Here is a 19,740-nt window from a genome sequence, read left to right on the forward strand (position 1 = left end):
CAAAGTACTGTGTTCCATTTGTGTTGCATAAGCAAACATTCATATGTAAACATTCATATAGTAGTTAGCTGCCCCCCCAAAACTTCCTAATAGTGCCTCAGGTGTAAACTAGTTCCAAATTAGTTTGCTCATGATCTAGCAGACTTGATTATAGAGCCAGGTGTCACTTCCCCATTGCCCTCCTAATTTGGGTAGATTTATACAAGATTTAGCTAATGCATTTGGCATTGAAATTGAAAATTGAAATTGAAAAAAATAAAATTCATGGATTCATACAGTTTAAGGCCCAGAAGAGCCCATTAGATCTTCTAGCCTCACTCTTCCTGTATATCACAGGCCATTAAATTTTACCCAGTTACCTGTGTGATGGTGCTCAATAACTTGGCTAAAAAAGGTCTTCCAGAAAGGCATCTTGTCTTGATTTTAAGACATGGAGAATCAACCCCTTCTCTTGCTAGTTTGTTCAGTGGTTAATCACTCTCACTTTTCAAAATGTATGCCGTATTTCTAATTTGAATTTATCTGGCTTCTGCTTCTACAAATTGGTTCTTGTTATGCCGTTCTCCTCAAGGTTAAAGAGTCCTGTAGTGCCCAGTATTTTCTCCTCATAAAGGCACTGATACACTGTATTCAAGTCACCTTTCAGTCTTTTTTTGCATCAGGTAAACATTGAACTTTTTAAGTCTCTCAGTGTAAGGCATTTTATCTGGCTTTAAATCATTTTAGTGGGTTTTTTTCTGTACCCTCTCCAATTTTTTCAACATTCTTTATAGAATGTGGACAACAGATATATATATATATATATATATATATAGTAGTCCAATATCAGCCTCACCATCTACTAAGGCAATGTTAAATAATAATTAATATCCAATTTATCCAAGTCAGTAAGGTTTATAAACTTTTCTGTTTGCAAAGCCTTAGCATTTGAGGAAATTTTGGCTTAGTCTAGGCATCTGAAGACTCAGTCCAGGCTATAACCTTGTAGATATTACAGATGGGAAAGATAGTGATCCCTATGTTTTGGTTGTCTAATACTTTTCTTGATAAAAAAAATAATTTTGTGACCTTTTTAAGCTCTAACACTTCCATTCTTTGCCATAGGCCTTTTAAATTTGTCAGAGAGCAAGCCCCTGGGCTAAAGGAGTGTCTTTCCTTTGTTCCATGAGATTCCATTGAGGTTTAGCTGAGATATAAACTGTTAAAAATCACTGTTTCATATGTCTCACTTGCATTTTCTCAGGAAAATTTGGCATCATGATAAAATAACTGAACAGGAACATTTAAAAAATTCAGACGCATGGGTGGAGAGCCAGGCAGGGCTTCTCCAAAACCCAGTTTATGGCCCCAGTGTCCTATACGTTCCTCTGAGATAATAGCTTGCTGCTGTCAGCAATAATTTAGTTAGTTCTATAGCTCATGGTAGAAATCTGCGGAAGGTAAAGGTTCAGACGCTGATGATGATGCATAATAGGGGGTTATTCCAGTTGTACATAATATATTTTTTTAAGTAAAAACGAAAAAAAATAGGAAATTGCATTAAAAACTATATTAAAATGTTATTTAGGTTGCAAAATCAAGCACTCGAAAATCAGGAAGATGCCAGATTTACAGTTATTCTCTGCAATCTTATTTCTGCCTATTTGTGTATGTGCATTATGACAGTCTTTTAATTACATGATCACATACCATTTTTTTTTTCCTTTATGACACCTGCTTCTTTCACTGTACAAGTTAGATGCATAGAGGGTTGATTAAGGTTGCATACACAACTGTAAATGTGGCATTTCTTAGCTATTGAGTACTTGACTTTGCAACTTAAATAATTTTTAATATACCTTTAGTATGTAATATTATACCCAGTTTGCTCAAATGACTCTTCATGCCCACAAAACCTCATCCTGTAATATGTGGGTTGCTTGATTCACAATCGAGCCAATCTAACCAAACCATCTTTAAGTTAAATGCTTTTTATCCAAAAATTTTCAGTGTGTTGCACTCTGTGGTGTAGGTTAATACCGGTCTACCCATATGTCACAGAAACTGAATAGCCAAACAGTAAAGAACTGCACTAGAACCCAGATTCCACCTTCCTTGTCTCTTTTTTTTTTTTTTTTTTTTTAACAATCAGTAAATATTCTTTCATTGAGTGTATTTATTGCACTTGATTTACAATCCTTGGATTTTGACTAGAAAGAAAATAACCTTTTAACATATAATTATATTAATCACTGGGTGTGTTTTGGCACTGTCCTACTATAGCTTTACGTTGCTGCAGCCCAAGTCTAAGCTAAGTAGAGACAGCTTTTCAAAACCGTGAATTCTTTGAGTGTTTGTCAGGGTGGATCCCACTCTAGCTGCTTGTCTCAAGCGTGCAAGACTGGATTTTTTTGACTAGTCATGTTTGTTAGGGCTCTGCATGTGCCCTTTACCTCCTTGTGCTCCTACATGAGGTAAGGAGTGGGGTGGATCGGGAAGCCTTAATCCTCCCTCACGTCTGTCTCACTGCTCATGCCAGTGAGAGACAGAACCTAGCTGATGTCTGACCCACTAGACCTTAATTTGAACTAAACTTCTTGATGTTATTCTGAAACTCTTCTGAATAACGTCTGTTCATTTCATTTAGTTCTTTTCTTTTCATTTAGTTGCCTTGTACTAGAGCAGACTATGACTTTAGAAATGCCAGACTCTCAATCTATAGGCTTCAAAGTCTATCCGTCCTGCAATGGACTAATTCTACAGAAAGACTGGCTTGACAGGTACCTATTCTACTTTGGAGAGTTCTGTAACCGAAGCAGGTTCTTGGTCTCGGTCTCCTTCTTTGTGAGGACTGGGAAGTCATGAGAAGCAAGACTGATGCTCCATCTTCTGGAGCAATCCATGAAAATGGCATTGGATCCAGATATACTGAGTTTGAAGACCCTTCTAGTGGTCTCTAGATCGTATCAGGTGACTGAGTCCAAAGATCTCCTCAGAGAAAACAGCATTGAAGCCAGATCCGATGTCAGCACTGGTATCACCATTGGTGCCGAATACACCAACAGCCCCAATGTTTAAGTCAGCATCTCAGAGATTGAAGCAAAGTGCTGAAAGGGGGTCACTCTGAACATTGGGGCAGGAGCTCAAGAAGGATCTCCTTGTCTCCTTGTAAAGAAAGGGACAGAAAGACATTGGAAGATAGTTCGGTCAAGTCCAGCATGGCTTTGAAGATCAGTGGAAAGGAGCAGACTGCGATGCAGCAGACTCTACCTGTGTGGAAGTGTCCCCATTGATGTTGACTCCAGCACCAGCAGTGCAGACTTGGAGTGCACTGGAGTCACAGTTGGCACCAAGATATGTATTGGCACTAATACAGACCTTGACACCAGCATCACCTTACCGTCAGCACCACTTGTGGAAGAGGTGTATCCCTTTTCCACCATTCCCAGGCACATCTTTTTGCTGGCAGCCAGCAGAGATCTGTCTCCACTAAAGTCTGCAAGTTGTGCCATTAGGAGATCCAAGGACCTGTACAGACCTCAACTACTGGCCCACCAGGATTGACATTGGTCCAGCCAGCAATCTGACAGTCACCCATATGTGTATGGGATGCCACTGTGGCTATTGCAGCCTACCTTCCCCAGCCTCTAGGAGCTTGTCCCTACAGTGGTAGAAGACATGGAGGTCCCTCTCTTTAGCAGCTTTCCTAATAAGATCTCAGTCACTGGAATACAGAGAGGAGCGAGATCCAGAGGGCCAGGCGTCCCCTTCACCTCTTAAGAAATTCTCCTCACTGTCCCTGGTGCTAGATAATTTCAAGGCCATTAAGGAGCTCTTGGTGCAGACTGCAGACACCTTGAAGATTGAGACTTTAATCATCCCTGAAAAATTCCACAAGTTATTTGACCTTTTGTCAGCCACTGGCCCTGCCAGGATTGTTCTCCCCATAAACAAGGCCATGTTTGAAAGATTCTGGCCTACAAGGAGAATTAGCCTTTAACTCCTTTAAAGTCCACCTGGCAGTGATATCAGGGTGCCATGCACCAATACAGTCACATTTAGTGTTTTTACACCCTGTGGTCAGATTCCTCAAGGCTTTCTTCATATCTGCCATCACGTTGGAGAACTGCCCTCAGACTAGAAACATCCTCCTCCTACAGCTATTAGAACCTGTATCTGAACCATTATTGCAATGCTTGGTATGCCACCTCACCAACATGGCTTTTCTCGTAGGCATTAAGTCAGCTTGGTGAGTTAGTTACCATATGAGTCTTTTTTCCTGAAGCCATCCTCCTCGCCTGGGGAAAAGAAGCTTCATACTCTGGATGCTTTCAAGGTCCTGCTTTATTACCGGGATGGGATCAAGCCCTTCAGACTTTCTCTTCCTGCCTTTTTGTGGCCTTATCTGGTGCATCAGAAAGGCTAAACCATCACATCCCAGAGAACCTCAATGGTTCACACAATGTATTTCCAACTACTATCAGTTGGTGAGCCTCTCCCTTTGAACATCAGAGCATACTCCACTCAGGTGCTGGCAATGTCTTTGGCCTCCTTCAGAAATATACTGTTCTCTGAGACTTGTAAGGCAACCATGTGGATCAGTTCACTAACTCTAGTTAAATATTAGGCACTTGGCATGCCAGGGCAGATGCCAAATTTAGAAGAGCAGTAATACTGTAATCTCTGTTTCTCTGATACAGTTGGATGTTTTGGAGCATGAGCTTTCGTGGGTGAATACCCACTTCGTCGGATGCAAGTTGCATCCGACGAAGTGGGTATTCACCCACGAAAGCTCATGCTCCAAAATGTCTGTTAGTCTACAAGGTGCCACAAGACTCTTTGCTGCTTTTACAGATCCAGACTAACACGGCTACCCCTCTGATATCTGATACAGTTAATGCTCCTCACTCTCACCATCCAGGGAGGATGCTTCTTGTCAGTCTTTTTGGGTCCTAGTAGATCAAAGTCTTTCAACCTTTCCACAAGGATTGGTGTCCACCCTGTCCCTTGGACAGAGGGTCCTGTCTGTTTACTGGATCTGAAAAAAGGTCCTGTGTTTAAACTCAGCCTTTTTATGCCAAAAGCCCTTTCTTTGTCTGAAGGTCTCTGGATGGGTATATGCAAGCCTCCCAAGGGTGTGGTATCTCTCTGGAGGTGTTTTCACTTAATAACCCCAACTGTTTTTGATTCCTGGAGTTGCATAGAAAGCAATACAGAAACCATCCATACAATACAATTAATACAATGTGGTCCCCAAAGATAATGCCGTATCTATCATAATACCCACTACAAAGATGTTTACTTTGTAATGATTTGTTTAACTTAACTTCACTGTAATTTTATCATACATATCATGAGTTGTGTTACATTTTACTAATGGGAAGACCAGGAGTACAGTGTTTTTACCCTGATTCTTTCCTCGGTTTCATGAACTCATGTAAGAAATATTAGAAATATAAGAAATGTTAATCAGTATGATCTGAATTTGTAGCCATATTTCTTCAGAGTAAAATGTTTATTTTAAGCTTAGAGGATGATTATTACTGTTTTTAATATTTTTATTACCCTGGTACCTAGGAGTCCCAGTTATGGACCAGGACTCCATTGTATTATGCCATGTACAAACAGAATAAAACTATAGTCTCTGCTCCCAAGAGCTTGCCATCCAAGTATAAAACAAGAAACAGATGGATACAGACAGACGGGGGAGTACGAGAAAACAATGAGACAATATTATTAGTCAGCATGATCAGAAGTGATATCAGTGTACCAGCTGTCTAACTGTTGTGAAATTTTTTAATGGGAATCACAGCAAAGGAGAGTTTTAAGGAGAAGGATTTGAATTATAATTTCTTTCTAATACTTCCCTTACAGACACTTTACAAAACTCAGGTTAAGGAGCTTAAAGAAGAAATTGAGGAGAAGAATAAAGAAACTCAAAGAAAAATACAGGAATTGCAAAATGAAAAGTATGTCCATTTTATATTTTCAAGCAGAAATATGTTTACCTTATACCAGGGGTAGGCAACCTATGGCACAGGTGCCGAAGGCAGCACACAAGCTGATTTTCAGTGACACTCGCACTGCCCGGGTCCTGGCCACTGATCTGGGGGGCTCTGCATTTTAATTTAATTTTAAATGAAGCTTCTTGAACATTTTAAAAACCTTATTTACTTTACATACAACAATAGTTTAGTTATATATTATAGACCAGGGGTCGGCAACCGGTGGCTCGCGGCTCGCCAGGGTAAGCACCCTGGCGGGCCGGCCCGGTTTGTTTATCTGCCGCGTCGGCAAGCTCGGCCGATCGCGGCTCCCACTGGCCGCGGTTTGCGGTCCCAGGCCAATGCGGGAGGCAGGAAGCGGCGCGAGCCGAGGGATGTTCTGGCCGCGGTTTCCTGCCTCCCGCATTGGCCTGGGACCGCGAACCGCGGCCAGTGGGAGCCGCGATCGGCCGAACTTGCCGACGCGGCAGATAAACAAACCGGGCCGGCCCGCCAGGGTGCTTACCCTGGCGAGCCGCGAGCCACCGGTTGCCGACCCCTGTTATAGACTTATAGAAAGAGACATTCTAAAAACATTAAAATGTATTACTGGCACATGAGATCTTAAATGAGAGTGAATAAATGAAGACTCGGCACAGCACTTCTGAAAGGTTGCCAACCCCTGCCTTATACAGTAGTTTGGTATCAATTTTGAAGCCCTGAATCCAGGATAAAAAAATTTTTTTTCCTGTAGTAATGCTGAGAAATGACTACTTATAAAAAGTATAACAGGTCTTGTAATATGGTGAATACATAGGATGTTACTTATATTGATGGATGATTAAGAATGGAGTCAGGGTTTATGTTTACTTTCTTGGGCTAGGTTTGGGCTTCTGGGAGAGAGATTATTTGTCCCGAGAGTTTAGAAATGTCTGACATTTTGAAAAATTGTTTGTTTTGTTGTAGTCATAATTTTATTTGTAAGACTCATGCCCCTCCTCCAAAAATGTTGTTAGCCTGGTAATTGCATGTAGTTTTTGAGCCAATGAACGGTTTCCAGATAAAGAATTTTAATGAAGATAATATTTCATTTGAAATCTCATTTTAAATGTGCAGATCTAACTACAACCAAACCAATTAAGTTTATCCAATTTGTGGACCGTTTCAAATAATTAAAGGATATGCAGTTTACAGTCTTTCTAAACTTATGAAAGACTGTTACTTAAAACTGTTTCCCATTCAGTAATTTGTTCTTCTAGCTATGCAGAATTAGGCCTGTCCATTTCATAATCTTTATTCAAAAAATGGTGGTTTTGTGCCTGTCTATAGTACAGAACTTGTGGTACTTGACAAGCATTGTCATTGGTCTACATCAGTATTGCAGACAAGTCTTAAGAGTAAATGAGAGCATGTTTAAAAACAATGTTCACTGTGGATTTGGGAAGAAAGAAAGGAAGGAAAGAGAAGACACCATGTTGTTAAATATGCTATAAGGAGAGAATATCAGCCAGTCACAGCCCTGAGCAAGAAAATGTAGGAGAGTCTCAATTCCCCAAGGTGGGGAGAAGGGAAGAGACACACTCTTTAGCCCTTTTGGTGTTTCCTCTCTCCCTTTCCCATTCCCATTTATTTTTTTGTCGTCTTATGGGGGCTTTTTATTCCCACACCCCTTCAGCATAATATGCCATAAACATTTTTAATTAGCTCTATACATTAGCTATTCCAAACTGATTCTGTCTGATTGTGGCCTGTCTACACTAGGGGCTCTCTGTCCTACCTTCCCTTAACATGAGAAATCCTTGTACTGTGGCAGCTGTGGGTCAGCTCCCTAACTCCACTGGTCATGGGCAACACAAACACTGCTCTCTAGGCCCTGCAGGCCCCAGTGGCACACTATAGGTTTCCGATTAGCACACTCTCAGCCCTCGAACTCTCCAAATGTCTCCCTGAAGTATCTAGCCCCTTGTCTGCTGGACACTCTCACAGTTTCCTCAGATTCACTGCTTCCAAAGAAATAACTTAGATAATTTTTTTACTATACCCCAGTTTACAAGTTCCATCTTGGATCACTGCTCAGCACTAATTCTTGATTACACTGTAAATATATCTAAGTTTATTTAACAAAGCCTAGAGATTCAAGTAGTAGCAATTAGAAGTATTGGAAACAAAATAGTTACATATAAAATAAATTCATAACACACATTCAAGAGCCTAGACTTAAGACATTAGAGTATCTCCTTAATTTTAGAGTATTGCTCACTCAAAATCCTTGCAGTGCTTTACAGCCAGGCTGGCTGTGATGCACCTTTCATGAGACAAGCATGCTGTCAATTTGCCTTCTAGATGGAAGGATTCAGTGTATTCATTTGTACTCCAAGGTATACTAGACAAATATTTTGTCTTTATTCATAAAGAGGATACCCCTCATTCCTGTAGATTTCCTCACTTGTAGATTTTTGCAATCACTCCATTCACACTTGGTCCAATATGCATATAGTAGGCATATAATAAAGAAATGGCCAGACATGGAGATTGGTGTCAGTTACCTCCTACCTGAAAGGAACATCTTCATGGTGTGTCACCTTCTGGTGACCTGCCATAACTCCAAGACCTTAACAACATAATTTTTAGTATACCACGTGTACATACATTTTGCAGTGATTATGGCAACCAGTGGGCTTCTAGCTCTTGGGAGAGATTTTGCATGCCACTCTTCGGTGAGCTATTATATGCATATATCTGATGCAGGGGATCTCTGTAAAATCATATGCACCCACTGTGCCCTCTACCAGTTGGCACCAAAGGGACCCTAGCTTACAGGGGCCAACTGTGTTTTAACCTCCCAGTATGGCTGCATTTGTAGTGCAGGTGGACCCTTAGACACAACACTGTTGCAAAAAATTGTGCTACCCGAACAGTATCGAGCATGATATCTGAGCAGTCTTTAACTCCATTAACTGTGAATGCTAGACATGTAACAACTGTTATGCAATAACCATGGTTGAAAAAGGTTTCAAACATATCAAGTGCTGGTATGGACAGGACCTATGTCTTTTGAAGTGCATTACATAGGTGTCATCTACCTTTTTAATGTAGAGCTATTTGCTTCCCTCAATCCTTTAAAGGGAATGTTTTTTAAAAAATGATGCACTGAAAAGTACAGGCTAGGCTTGTTTGTTCTCCCTGCAAATGTTAAGTATTTTCCATAGGAAACATAAGATCTTAACATTCTGTTATAGAGAAACTCTTGCTGCACAGTTGGATCTGGCTGAAACCAAAGCTGAATCAGAGCAGTTGGCCCGAGGTCTCCTGGAAGAACAGTATTTTGAGTTGACTCAGGAGAGCAAGAAAGCAGCGTCAAGAAATAGGCAAGAAATTACTGATAAGGACAACATTGTAAGCCGGGTAAGTTGTTATTTAAACGTATAAAAAGTGGCTTTATTGTGTTAAAAAAAAACAAACAAAAAAAAACATTAAAACTATATCTAAAAGTGTGTGTGTGTGAAAATTTACAGTAATGTATTAACCAAACCCTATTAATTTGCAGTGTAATATTTCTATTTTATAATATTTTTAAACTGTGATCTTCTACTTTGGCCTCCTGCATGCAGAGGCGCTCAGATACCGCCTCACATAAGCCCGCAGTAAAACTTTGCGCCTGACAACCAAAATGCATTGTTTTTCTTGCATGCTATTATGCGCTTTCCCCACATTAAATTATTTGAAGTAACATTTATTGCAGTAATGTTACATGTGCAATAGCCCCATGAAATAACCTCTCACTTTTAAGAATGCCCCATTTTAATTTTAGACTATTTTAAATAACTTCATCAATGTGAATCTAAGTAGGGACTTCCTACTCATAAATTGTCAATTTCAGATATTGTTGTTTACATAACTTAACACACAATCATTCAGTGTATTTCTGTAGGTTTCAAACAAAACTTCCTTACCGAACACAACTGTAGTCTTTTTGTCTTTTAATATGTTTGTATAGCATCCAGCAAAATGATCCTGATTGGGAGCTAATATGGACAAATTATATTAATTTCCCCCTACAGTTCATTTCACAAATCCTGTGTGCACCATTAGACAAAAAACAAATCTTTTCTTTTTACCTATATGTGCCTGTCTCTTTTCCATGATATACAACACTACTCAAATGTAAATTCCATGGATTGAGAGTGATATTAAATAATTATGGAAAGCCTGAAATCTTGGAATTTCGTAACTAGCAACTGATTCTCTGGATTCAATTGTAGGTAGCTACTTGTTATCGTTTACACAGAAGTTCCTTAAAATTTACTGAAAGCTGCTGTACCAAGTAATACTGAAGTTCTGCTTAATTCCTTAAATTCTGTTGGTTATTATTTATTGCATGCTGAAAATGTGCTCAACACTGCATGGATCATAAAAGTAGACCTAGTCCTTTTCTTAGAGATAGTTGTATACTCAGTGTCTTTGTGAAAGAAAGAGGGATCAGAAGTAAAATATCTAGAATTTTATGTACAGTTTTGAAGTACGAACAGATGAGTAAGTATGTAATCTAAGAATGGTAATTCTGTGTGGAATACTATTAGTGATATTACATTAAATGCAGTTTAGAATATGAGTAGGATGTATAGCAAATGCTTTGTTTTAACATTTGTTTGTTTTCATTTAGCTGGAAGAAACAAATAATACATTAACCAATGATGTTGAGTTTCTAACAAAAGAAAATGCAGAGCTCATTGAAAAAAATAAGAAACAGGAGGAAGGTATGGGATGTTTTGAGTTTTAAATTATGATGGTGCAGAACTGATTACAGAGAAATATGTGTTTGCTGTTGCAGACTTGAAAACCAGTTTTGGCAATTTTTTCCTTTAGTATTAAGGACCTTACAGTCTTTTGCATGCTGTCAGCATGAAATTAATTACTTCCTCCCTCCCATGTGATGGGGGACATGCGATCCCTTTTCTGCTCCTAGGGATTTCAGGTGTACACAGCTGTTGAGGGAGCCCATACTGCCATGAGCTAGTGAAAAGTTATCAGACTTGCTTGAATCTGCTAGTTTTGTGGGCCAAAGCCCATTTCATTTGTACACAGAGAGATTGCAAATCCCACCCTCTCATGTAAAGAATAATTTATGATTGCAAAGTATACATAATAATAAGCTTAGTGCATTTAGCTTAATATTATATCAGAATATGTTGTTAAACATGATATGAGGAAAGAATATCAATCAATCAATCACAGACCAGAAATAAACAAACCTTCTTCATATTCCATGTCTACTAATCTTCATGATGGCACTTAAATTTCCATGGAGTTTTGAAAAGTATAGTATGAATTTTTTGTTTTGTTTTTGCCAGAGCTGGTCATGACACCATAGTTAAGGCTGCATTTGAGTTTTTGTTTTGACAAGACTTTTAAACCTTTGTTTTGTAAAAATATCATAAAAATGGCAAAAATCAAAACCTAAAATGTAAGCTTCTTTGAGTGTTTGAACTTTTCATCGTGGCTGGATGAAAAATAGGTTTATTACAGAGAGAATAATAAGCATTCCAAAATCATTACTTTTGGCAGGTTTGCAAATTCCCTGAGCTGGAAAGTATACCTTGACTTTAAATCACACCTCTAGTATGTTGTTTATATTTCCATGCTCTTTGCTACCCTTTTTGTTGGCTAAGGTTCTAAACCTAGAATACAATCAAGTATGAGTTGCTGCACACTCATCTCTCCCTCTCATTTTTAAAACACATTAGCAGAGAGGTATGCAGGGTCACTGCAGGCACAGTCAAGACCACAATAATCTGTACATTATACTTTGAATCACCAGAATAATGTTTCATATTTCAGTCATTTGTCCCACATTTTGTTTGCTGGTGTCACATACTAGCAGATTTGAAGGTTGAGAGGTGAGCTTCACACTGGCAGGGAGACGCATCAGAGCCTCTTGTGTCCTTCAGGTAGTTTGACAGCCAACAGAAGCCTCAGCAGTGCATTTTCTGCTTCTGATCCAAGGTCAGGTATATTTCCATTTAAGAGCAACCCTCAGGTCATTGAGGGTATATACGCCCGCTCCCAAACATAAGCATTTGAGACCACAAGCTTACCACATGCAGCCTGCTTACTATCAGTACTGACAAATGGATGCTCAAAGGAAATAGAAGTTTGTGGAAGAAAATTTGTATAATCAGTAGGGACTTAATCTCACCTGTCTTCATTATTGAGACTGTAAATTTGATTGCTCACCCAGGAATATTTTACAAGTTATTATGGATCTAGCTATCCCCTCTCCTCCCTTTGGGGACCACCTGTCTCATTTCCGCTATTTCTAGACTAATATCACAAGGGATGGATGGGTTTTGGAAATCATTGGAGTGGGTTATGAGATTTAATTTCAGTCCATACTCAACATTTCCCACCTTCCCTGTTCTTATTCAGGGACCCCCTCACAAGAGCTTGTTAGACCAAGATGTCCAATCACTTCTAGCTCTTGGCACAATAGAGGTCCTGGTTCACCTCAAAGGGAGGGTGTTTTACTTGAGGTACTCCCTCATCTGCCCTAGAACTCAGAAGAGTGAACACTTACCTCAGGAAGATCAAGTTCAGAATGGTATCCCTAGCCACTATCGTTGCATCCCTAGACTGACTGGGACACTGCCAAAATGACTGACTGGTACACAGCTCTCGATCTTCAGGACACATTCCCTTATCATAATCCACCCATTCCACAGATATTTGATGTTTGTGGTTGGCAATTACCATTCAGCCTATCAGCCACTTCCAGACTATTTGCAAAGTGTCTAATTGTTGTAACAGCTTACCTCAGAAAAATGGGGATCCAAGTATGTCCATACTTGGACTATTAGTTTGTGGGAGATTATAGCAGAGGTAGAGGAACAATATTCATCAGATCCTTTGGTTGTTAGGAAAGAAATGCCAGTACTGATCCCTATGCAGAAGATAAAATTAATTGGAGCTATATTGGATTTTACTAAAGGTGTTAAAGGAGCACTTGACGAAGACAAAGCCATTGTAGAAAAGCTTAATGAATTATTTGCATCGGTCTTCACTGCAGAGAATGTGGGGGAGATATCCACATCAGAGCTATTCTTTTTGGGTGACAGATCTGAAGTAGTGTCCCAAATTGAGGTGTTTTAGACCAAATTGAAAAACTAAACAGTGATAAGTCACCAGGACCAGATAGTATTCATCCAAGAGTTCTGAAGGAACTCTGATATGAAATTGCAGAACTACTAACTGTAGTATGTAACCTAACTTTGAATCAGAGGACTGGAAGGTAGCTAATGTAACACCAATTTTTAAAAAGGGCTTCAGAGGAGATCCTGGCATTTAAAGGATAGCGAGCATAACTTCAGTACCAGGCGCATTGGTACAAACTACGTAAAGAACAGAATTAGCAGACATGTAGATAAACATGATTTGCCGGGGAAGAGTCGACACAGCTTTTGTAAAGTGAAGTCATGCCTCACCAATCTATTAGAATTCTCTGAGAGGAATCAACAAGCCTATGGAGAATTGTGATTCAGTTGATATAGTATATTTGGATTTTTAGAAAGCCTTTACGATTCCTCACCAAAGGCTCTGAAGTAGTCATGGGATCAGATGGAAGGTCCTTTCATGGATCAGTAACTGGTTGGAAGATAGGAAACAAAGGGTATGGCTAAATGCTCAGTTTTCACAACGGGGAGAGGTGAACAGCATTGTCCCCACAAGTATCTGTACTGTTCAGCATATTCATAAATGATCTGGAAAAGGGGATGAACAGTGAAGTGGCAAAGTTTGCAAATGATAGAGAGTTATTCAAGATAGTTAAGTCCAAAGTAGACTTTGGAAGGATATCACAAAACGGTATCACTAGGCAACAAAATAGCAGATGAAATTCAACGTTGATAAATGAAAAGTAATGCATATTGGAAAAAATAATTCCAACTATACATTTACACTGATGGGTTCTAAATTAACTATCATCACCCAAGAAAGAGATCTTGGAGTCACTGTGGACAGTTCTCTGAAAACTTCTGCTCAGTGTACAGTAGTGGTCAGAAATGCTATAACAGTATCTTAGGAGCAATATTTTAGATAGTGCAAGGGTAAAAAGCATATATAGTGATTGCTAGTAATATATGCTTTTTACCCTTGCACTATCTGTCTATCTAAAATATTGTGTGGTGAGATATTTATGATATTCCAGTATCATTAAATAAATGGTCTTTATGGTTACAAAATGTCTGTGTTTGTATGCAAAGTCAAAGAACAGTAAGATGGAAAAAACCCACATACTATGGAGAAATGAATGACCTTTAAAAAATTTCTTGCCATAAAATGTAAATCTTAGAAAGTTTAATGGTATTTTTTAACAGAATTTAAATTGAAGAAAGAAGAGGAAATCAACAATATTAGAATGCATTATGAGAAGAATCTTCAGACTGAAAGAACTCTTAAAACACAGGTATTAATTTTTAGACATTTTAATATGAGCATGTTGACTTCATTGTGGCATACCAGAAAAATAGCTGTCAAATTTTAATGAATTACTCTGTGTGATTACTTCTCAGTACTATAGCTAGATGAAATTTGTATTAGTGATGATATATAAATCTTAACTTTGTATTAGTGTAATATATAGCTAAAAGCATAGGTTCTGATCCTGTAAACTTTTCACTTGATTAAGGAGTGTTCAAGACAGTAAGGGTTTGCAGGATCAGACCCACAGACGACAACATGTTAATAGGAGCTTTTTTGTAGCCAGTGCATTCACTTCTATAATTAACTATGTTCTGGGAAATCTACCCTTTTTTAAACATGGTCTCAGCTCATTTTTTAAAAAATCTATTCCAAAATTGGAAATGTTACATTTTACTTCTCTCTTATTTCTACTTTTTCTTACTGAAATGTATGTATTTTAGTAGTCAGTTTAACAGCTGCAGTAACAAGGGGATAGAAAGGCAGGGAGTTCTATATGCATGTCTTTAATATGATGTAATGCTGATATATAACGTGGACTTCTGTAACCCAAGAGAAACTTCTGTGTTCTTTATAAAAACTTATGTATATAGCATCTCTCGTAATTCATGTGCTTTTTTTGTACAGGCTGTGAACAAATTGGCTGAGATAATGAATCGGAAAGATTTTAAAATAGACAGAAAGAAAGCTAATGTACAAGATTTGAGGAAAAAAGAAAAGGAAAACCGAAAGCTACAACTGGAGCTTAATCAAGAAAAAGAGAAATACAATCAGATGGTAGTGAAGTACCAGAAGGAGCTTAATGAAATGCAAGCGGTAAAACCTTTTCCTTTTTCGTGGTAGTCTGTGATCCAGTCCAAAGGGAAAGATAGTGCAGACATTATCTTCCTTAAAAGTAACAGATATGAACCGGATATATGTACTAGAAGGCATATTTTTTCCTGTCCAAACACTGATTACGTTTTCTAATACAGCAGAATTTACTTTATAGACCTATTTCATTGTGACAGTTGCCAGGGAACAAATCTGATGCCATGCATTTGACTGACTGAACAGTGGAAAAAAAGATATAAATAATAGTTTGTTTTTTGCAAAACAATTGGCAATAGTTTACAGATGTAAATTGGTATTTTCTAGTATAAAATTCCCCTTATGTGGTCTTTAGCTTGCTTTATTACAAATTAAAGAAAATATTATTGCTCTAATTTAGTCTTTAAATGGCTTGATTTAATATTTGGTGATATTCTTTTTAAGAAAAACATTGATTAATGAAATTAATCAGACTATTTCCTAATTTAATGTATTCACACAAATCCTTGATAACTGGGCTGGTTGCTTAATTAGCATATTTTAATTTCAAACAGAAGCCCAAACCAATTCAAATAATTCTATTATTGTAATACAATATTAAAAGATTCCAAATGAATAGCAATGTTACCAAATTAATCCATTGATTTACTGAAATCTTGTAATCTATCATAATTCATTCTTCAGTTTTTAAATACCTTATTATTTTGTTTCCATGTTCTCTTTGGATCATATGCTTACTGTGGATATGTAAATACAGCAACTAGCAGAAGAGTCAACATATAGGAATGAGCTTCAGATGCAGCTGGATAGTAAAGAGAGTGATATAGAACAATTGCGTAGTAAACTTTTGGACCTTCAGCAAGGAATGGACTCTACCAGTGTTGCCAGCCTCCAGCCAGATGAAACTGATGGAAACCTTACAGGTAAGAGAATTATGCATTTGGACAACTTGTCTTTTATATATACACTTAGTCTTAGACATTGTTGGCCATCACCTTTTAAAATGGCTTCTCCTTTACCTTTTCTGCATCCCCTCTCCATTATTTTAACTATTGTTTTTTAAAATAAAATTACTTATTCTTTTGTTGAAGTCCTGAATGCAGGATAATAGTGTTAGCTTTTTATGTTGGAGGCCAGGTAGGGATTTCATAGCTTGGCTAGCTTTGTATAGAGGACTGTCTTCATTTCATCTGAAATCAGTCTTCCCAGGTTAGAGCCATAACTTCCATTCAGTGGAAGAGACCATCTTTACAGCTGTCATTATTGTTGCTGCACTGTGTGAAAATATAATGGATGTGATATGTGTTGTAAATGAGGAATCTCAAATCTTTTCATAGTGTAGACCATATTGTAATGCAAAATTGCCTTGTGGACCACCTCCCCTATAGTTCACATAGCATCGCCGTGGCAGTGACAAAAATTGCCTCCCTGGAAAGTTAATGTTGGGAAAATATTTAATGCATTTTTAGTTATATGTTGTTATTCAGTAGATGAAAACAAAGAGAGAGAGCATCATGTTACTAACCATCTCTTTGCAGACCATAAGCATATAGTTCATGGACTGCAGTTTGAGAACTGCTGTTGCAGATACTGATTACTCTTGCAGCACCACAGAAAGTATAACCCAATCTCTGTTATGCCAGCACACTAGATTTATTTTTGCTACAGAACAACATTCAAAAATAATATGCTGTGCTGCAAAATGCCCATACGGTAAAGTTATTAGGCTTATTTTCTGTTTACAGTGATATAATTTTCCTTGTGAAATTAGTAATAAATATGCTTGTCATGTGACTTTAAAATCTGAATACACAGCAGCAAAATAAATCTAAATATCTGTAAATACGGCTAGGACCTATGTCATCAAGAGCATTTTAGACAAGGGATTTTGGTTTACACATGACCATACAACCTCAATGGATGAGTAATGTAAAAGAAACATTTTAGGCATGTCTCTTTTCCTATTGATGCACTTTCCGCTGCCTAGATCTTCACACTGCAGTTTTCCCAAACATCTTTAAATGGTTGAAATCTTGAATTTCAGGTATGTAACAATCATTAGTGAATGCTTCTAGAGAGTAGCCTCCCTCTCCTTTGTCTGCATTGGTGTCATGTTTTCCCTTAGTTAATTTTTTTTAATTTTATTTTAATGTTGATTTTAAATTATATACCTTTTATAAAATGTGTTTTTAGTCAGATAATGGTGTGTCAAAATCTTCACAACTGCTGCACTGCGTAATAAGTCGTCTGGCTTCTAGCACAAATCAGACTGTAAAATAGTCAGACATTTTAAAACCTAAAGGGTGTATGTCTGCTGTATTTGTTCCAGGAACATCTTCCGGATATTGATATATTTGATGTTAAACCCCTCCCAAATCTGTTGGTGGAGACTCCTACAGTCATCCTATCCATGTAGAAATACGTCTCCCCATGTGTCAGATTCTAGGAACTCTCCTGTTATTTCAAAACTGTCAGTAATATCCAGGTCTTTTTCAAGGAGCTTTATTCCTTCATGGCACTTCTTAATGCATACTATTTACTAAGGTATTGAAAAGGGATCGGAGACCTTCAGCTGGCAGCTTTCCTCATGTTACTAACTGGCATGGAGTCCTATGTTCAACAATATTTCCTACATGAAAATAATCTCCATTGAACCTGCCTGCCTAATTTCTGAGCTCTTATTTGAAATCATAACATTTTCCTGAAATTGGTCAACATATTGGAAGTCTTAAGTTGCCTAGGAAGGGCAATCTTGAACTATCTAGTCCTAATTATATCCAGTCCTAAACTACCAAAAGTACTCAATAATTAGCTCTAACCATGTACACACTTGTTTCATCTACTCCAAACCAGGGACGTTCCCCGCCAGATTCCCCACAAGAAAGGAGTTAAAGCCCTTCAGAATCATCTTATTTATGTTGATAAAATCATGAAGATAAAATTGTGGCAGTACTGAACCACAAAACCTGGAGAGGTTGTGAAGGTTAAAATATAACTGGGTTAAAAAAAGAATTAGGTAAATTCGTGGATCGTGGCTGTTAGCCAATGGCTGTTAGCCAAGATGGTCAGCGATGCAACCCCATGTTCCTAGCTTCAGACTGCCAGATACTGGGACTAAACAACTCGATAATTGCCCTGTTCCATTCATTTCCTTTGAAGCATCTGATATCAGAAGATAGGATACTGGGCTAGATGGACAATTGGTCTGACCCAATATGGCATTCTTATGTTTTTATGTAAAGCACTCAACAAATGCCCCCAAAAAGGGGAAATCCTGCCTTCAGCCTTTACCAGTATGCAACCAGGAATACCTTTTAACTTCTGTAGAGTTTACTTGACAGAGGCCTTTCTGCATATTCCAGTCAGGTCCACCCATCAAATGTTTCTGAGGTTTACACTGGCTTCAGTAGCCTACCAGTAAAAAGCACTGCCATTCAGTCTTTCAGCCACCTCCGAGTCTTTATAGAAGTGCTAGTGACCATTGTTGCCACACTTCACTTCCCAGGGATCCACTTTGTTCCTGGATGTTGCATTTATTTGAGATGCCAATTCATTCAGGACATAGAGGGCTGTGTAGATAACTGTTCTAACTCTCTCTATGAACATGTATTTGTGATAAACCAACAAAAGAGTGACCAAACACTGTCCTAGAATATAATCCAGAAATTCCTGCCTGGGGAATTTCTGATAGACTCAGCTAATGACATTATGTACCTCTCCCAATAAAAACTGAACATTTTAAACTGTAATTTCTAAAATCTGAGACTGCAGGCAAACCACAATCTGAATATTTCTAAATATTCTTGGATTGATGGTTTTGCATATTGGTGTACCTATCCCAGGGTTGCTGGATCATGAAACACTGAGAGGATGTATCCCAGCAAAATACCCCATGAGAATACAAAATACACTGGAATTTAAAGTGATGGTACCTCAGCTGGTTAGCATACTCATTTTAACCAACAAATCAAGAGAGATTCTTGAAGGGCTTTCTGCTGCAGGTTTGAATCTAGAGCAGTATGCACTTTAGAAGATGGAAGCACTTGTTAGCTTAGGGACAGTGGTCCTAGGAAGAAAGGCAAAGCAACATAAACTTTCTGAAATTGAGGACAGTCTGCCTTGCACTCGTTCCCTTTCAGGTAGTCTTTCAACAGGAACATCTTACCCTTGTGTTTAAAAAAAAAAAAATTTAAAAAAAATTGACCACAATATCCTACCTCATTTGACAAGGAAGGACTAAAGGGACATGGTTGCACCAGGCAGGCTTGTTTCTGTTCAGATTGGCAGAAACATGTTCTATCATTCAGAGCCACCTGTAGGGTGTCCTTAATATGAAGGCAGACTGTCTCAGCAGAACTATGAGATGACTATTCCACATTGGCCCAGACATCCCATATTTTCTGAGGTACTTCTTCAGGATAACACCAGATATTTCTGTCCTGGATCAAATGTTTGTGAAGTGACCTGCATTAACAATTGTGTTGGTTAAGTTAAC

At 38.3% G+C, this 19,740-nt stretch overlaps 1 protein-coding gene across 4 annotated transcripts in view; it reads left to right on the forward strand.

The window, feature by feature from the left end:
* ROCK1 (Rho associated coiled-coil containing protein kinase 1) overlaps positions 1–19,740 on the forward strand; it is a 178,291-nt gene that overhangs the window by 129,773 nt on the left and 28,778 nt on the right. For all 4 annotated transcript variants that reach the window (XM_045006595.1, XM_045006596.1, XM_045006597.1 and 1 more), the window contains 6 exons: positions 5,854–5,948; positions 9,203–9,368; positions 10,627–10,720; positions 14,333–14,421; positions 15,063–15,251; positions 16,003–16,168. In XM_045006595.1, coding sequence (XP_044862530.1) covers positions 5,854–5,948; positions 9,203–9,368; positions 10,627–10,720; positions 14,333–14,421; positions 15,063–15,251; positions 16,003–16,168 — 799 coding nt within the window. The remainder of the gene's footprint in view (positions 1–5,853; positions 5,949–9,202; positions 9,369–10,626; positions 10,721–14,332; positions 14,422–15,062; positions 15,252–16,002; positions 16,169–19,740) is intronic.

This window comes from Mauremys mutica, chromosome 2 (genome assembly GCF_020497125.1).
Source record: "Mauremys mutica isolate MM-2020 ecotype Southern chromosome 2, ASM2049712v1, whole genome shotgun sequence".
In the NCBI taxonomy this organism is placed as follows: Eukaryota; Metazoa; Chordata; order Testudines; family Geoemydidae; genus Mauremys; species Mauremys mutica.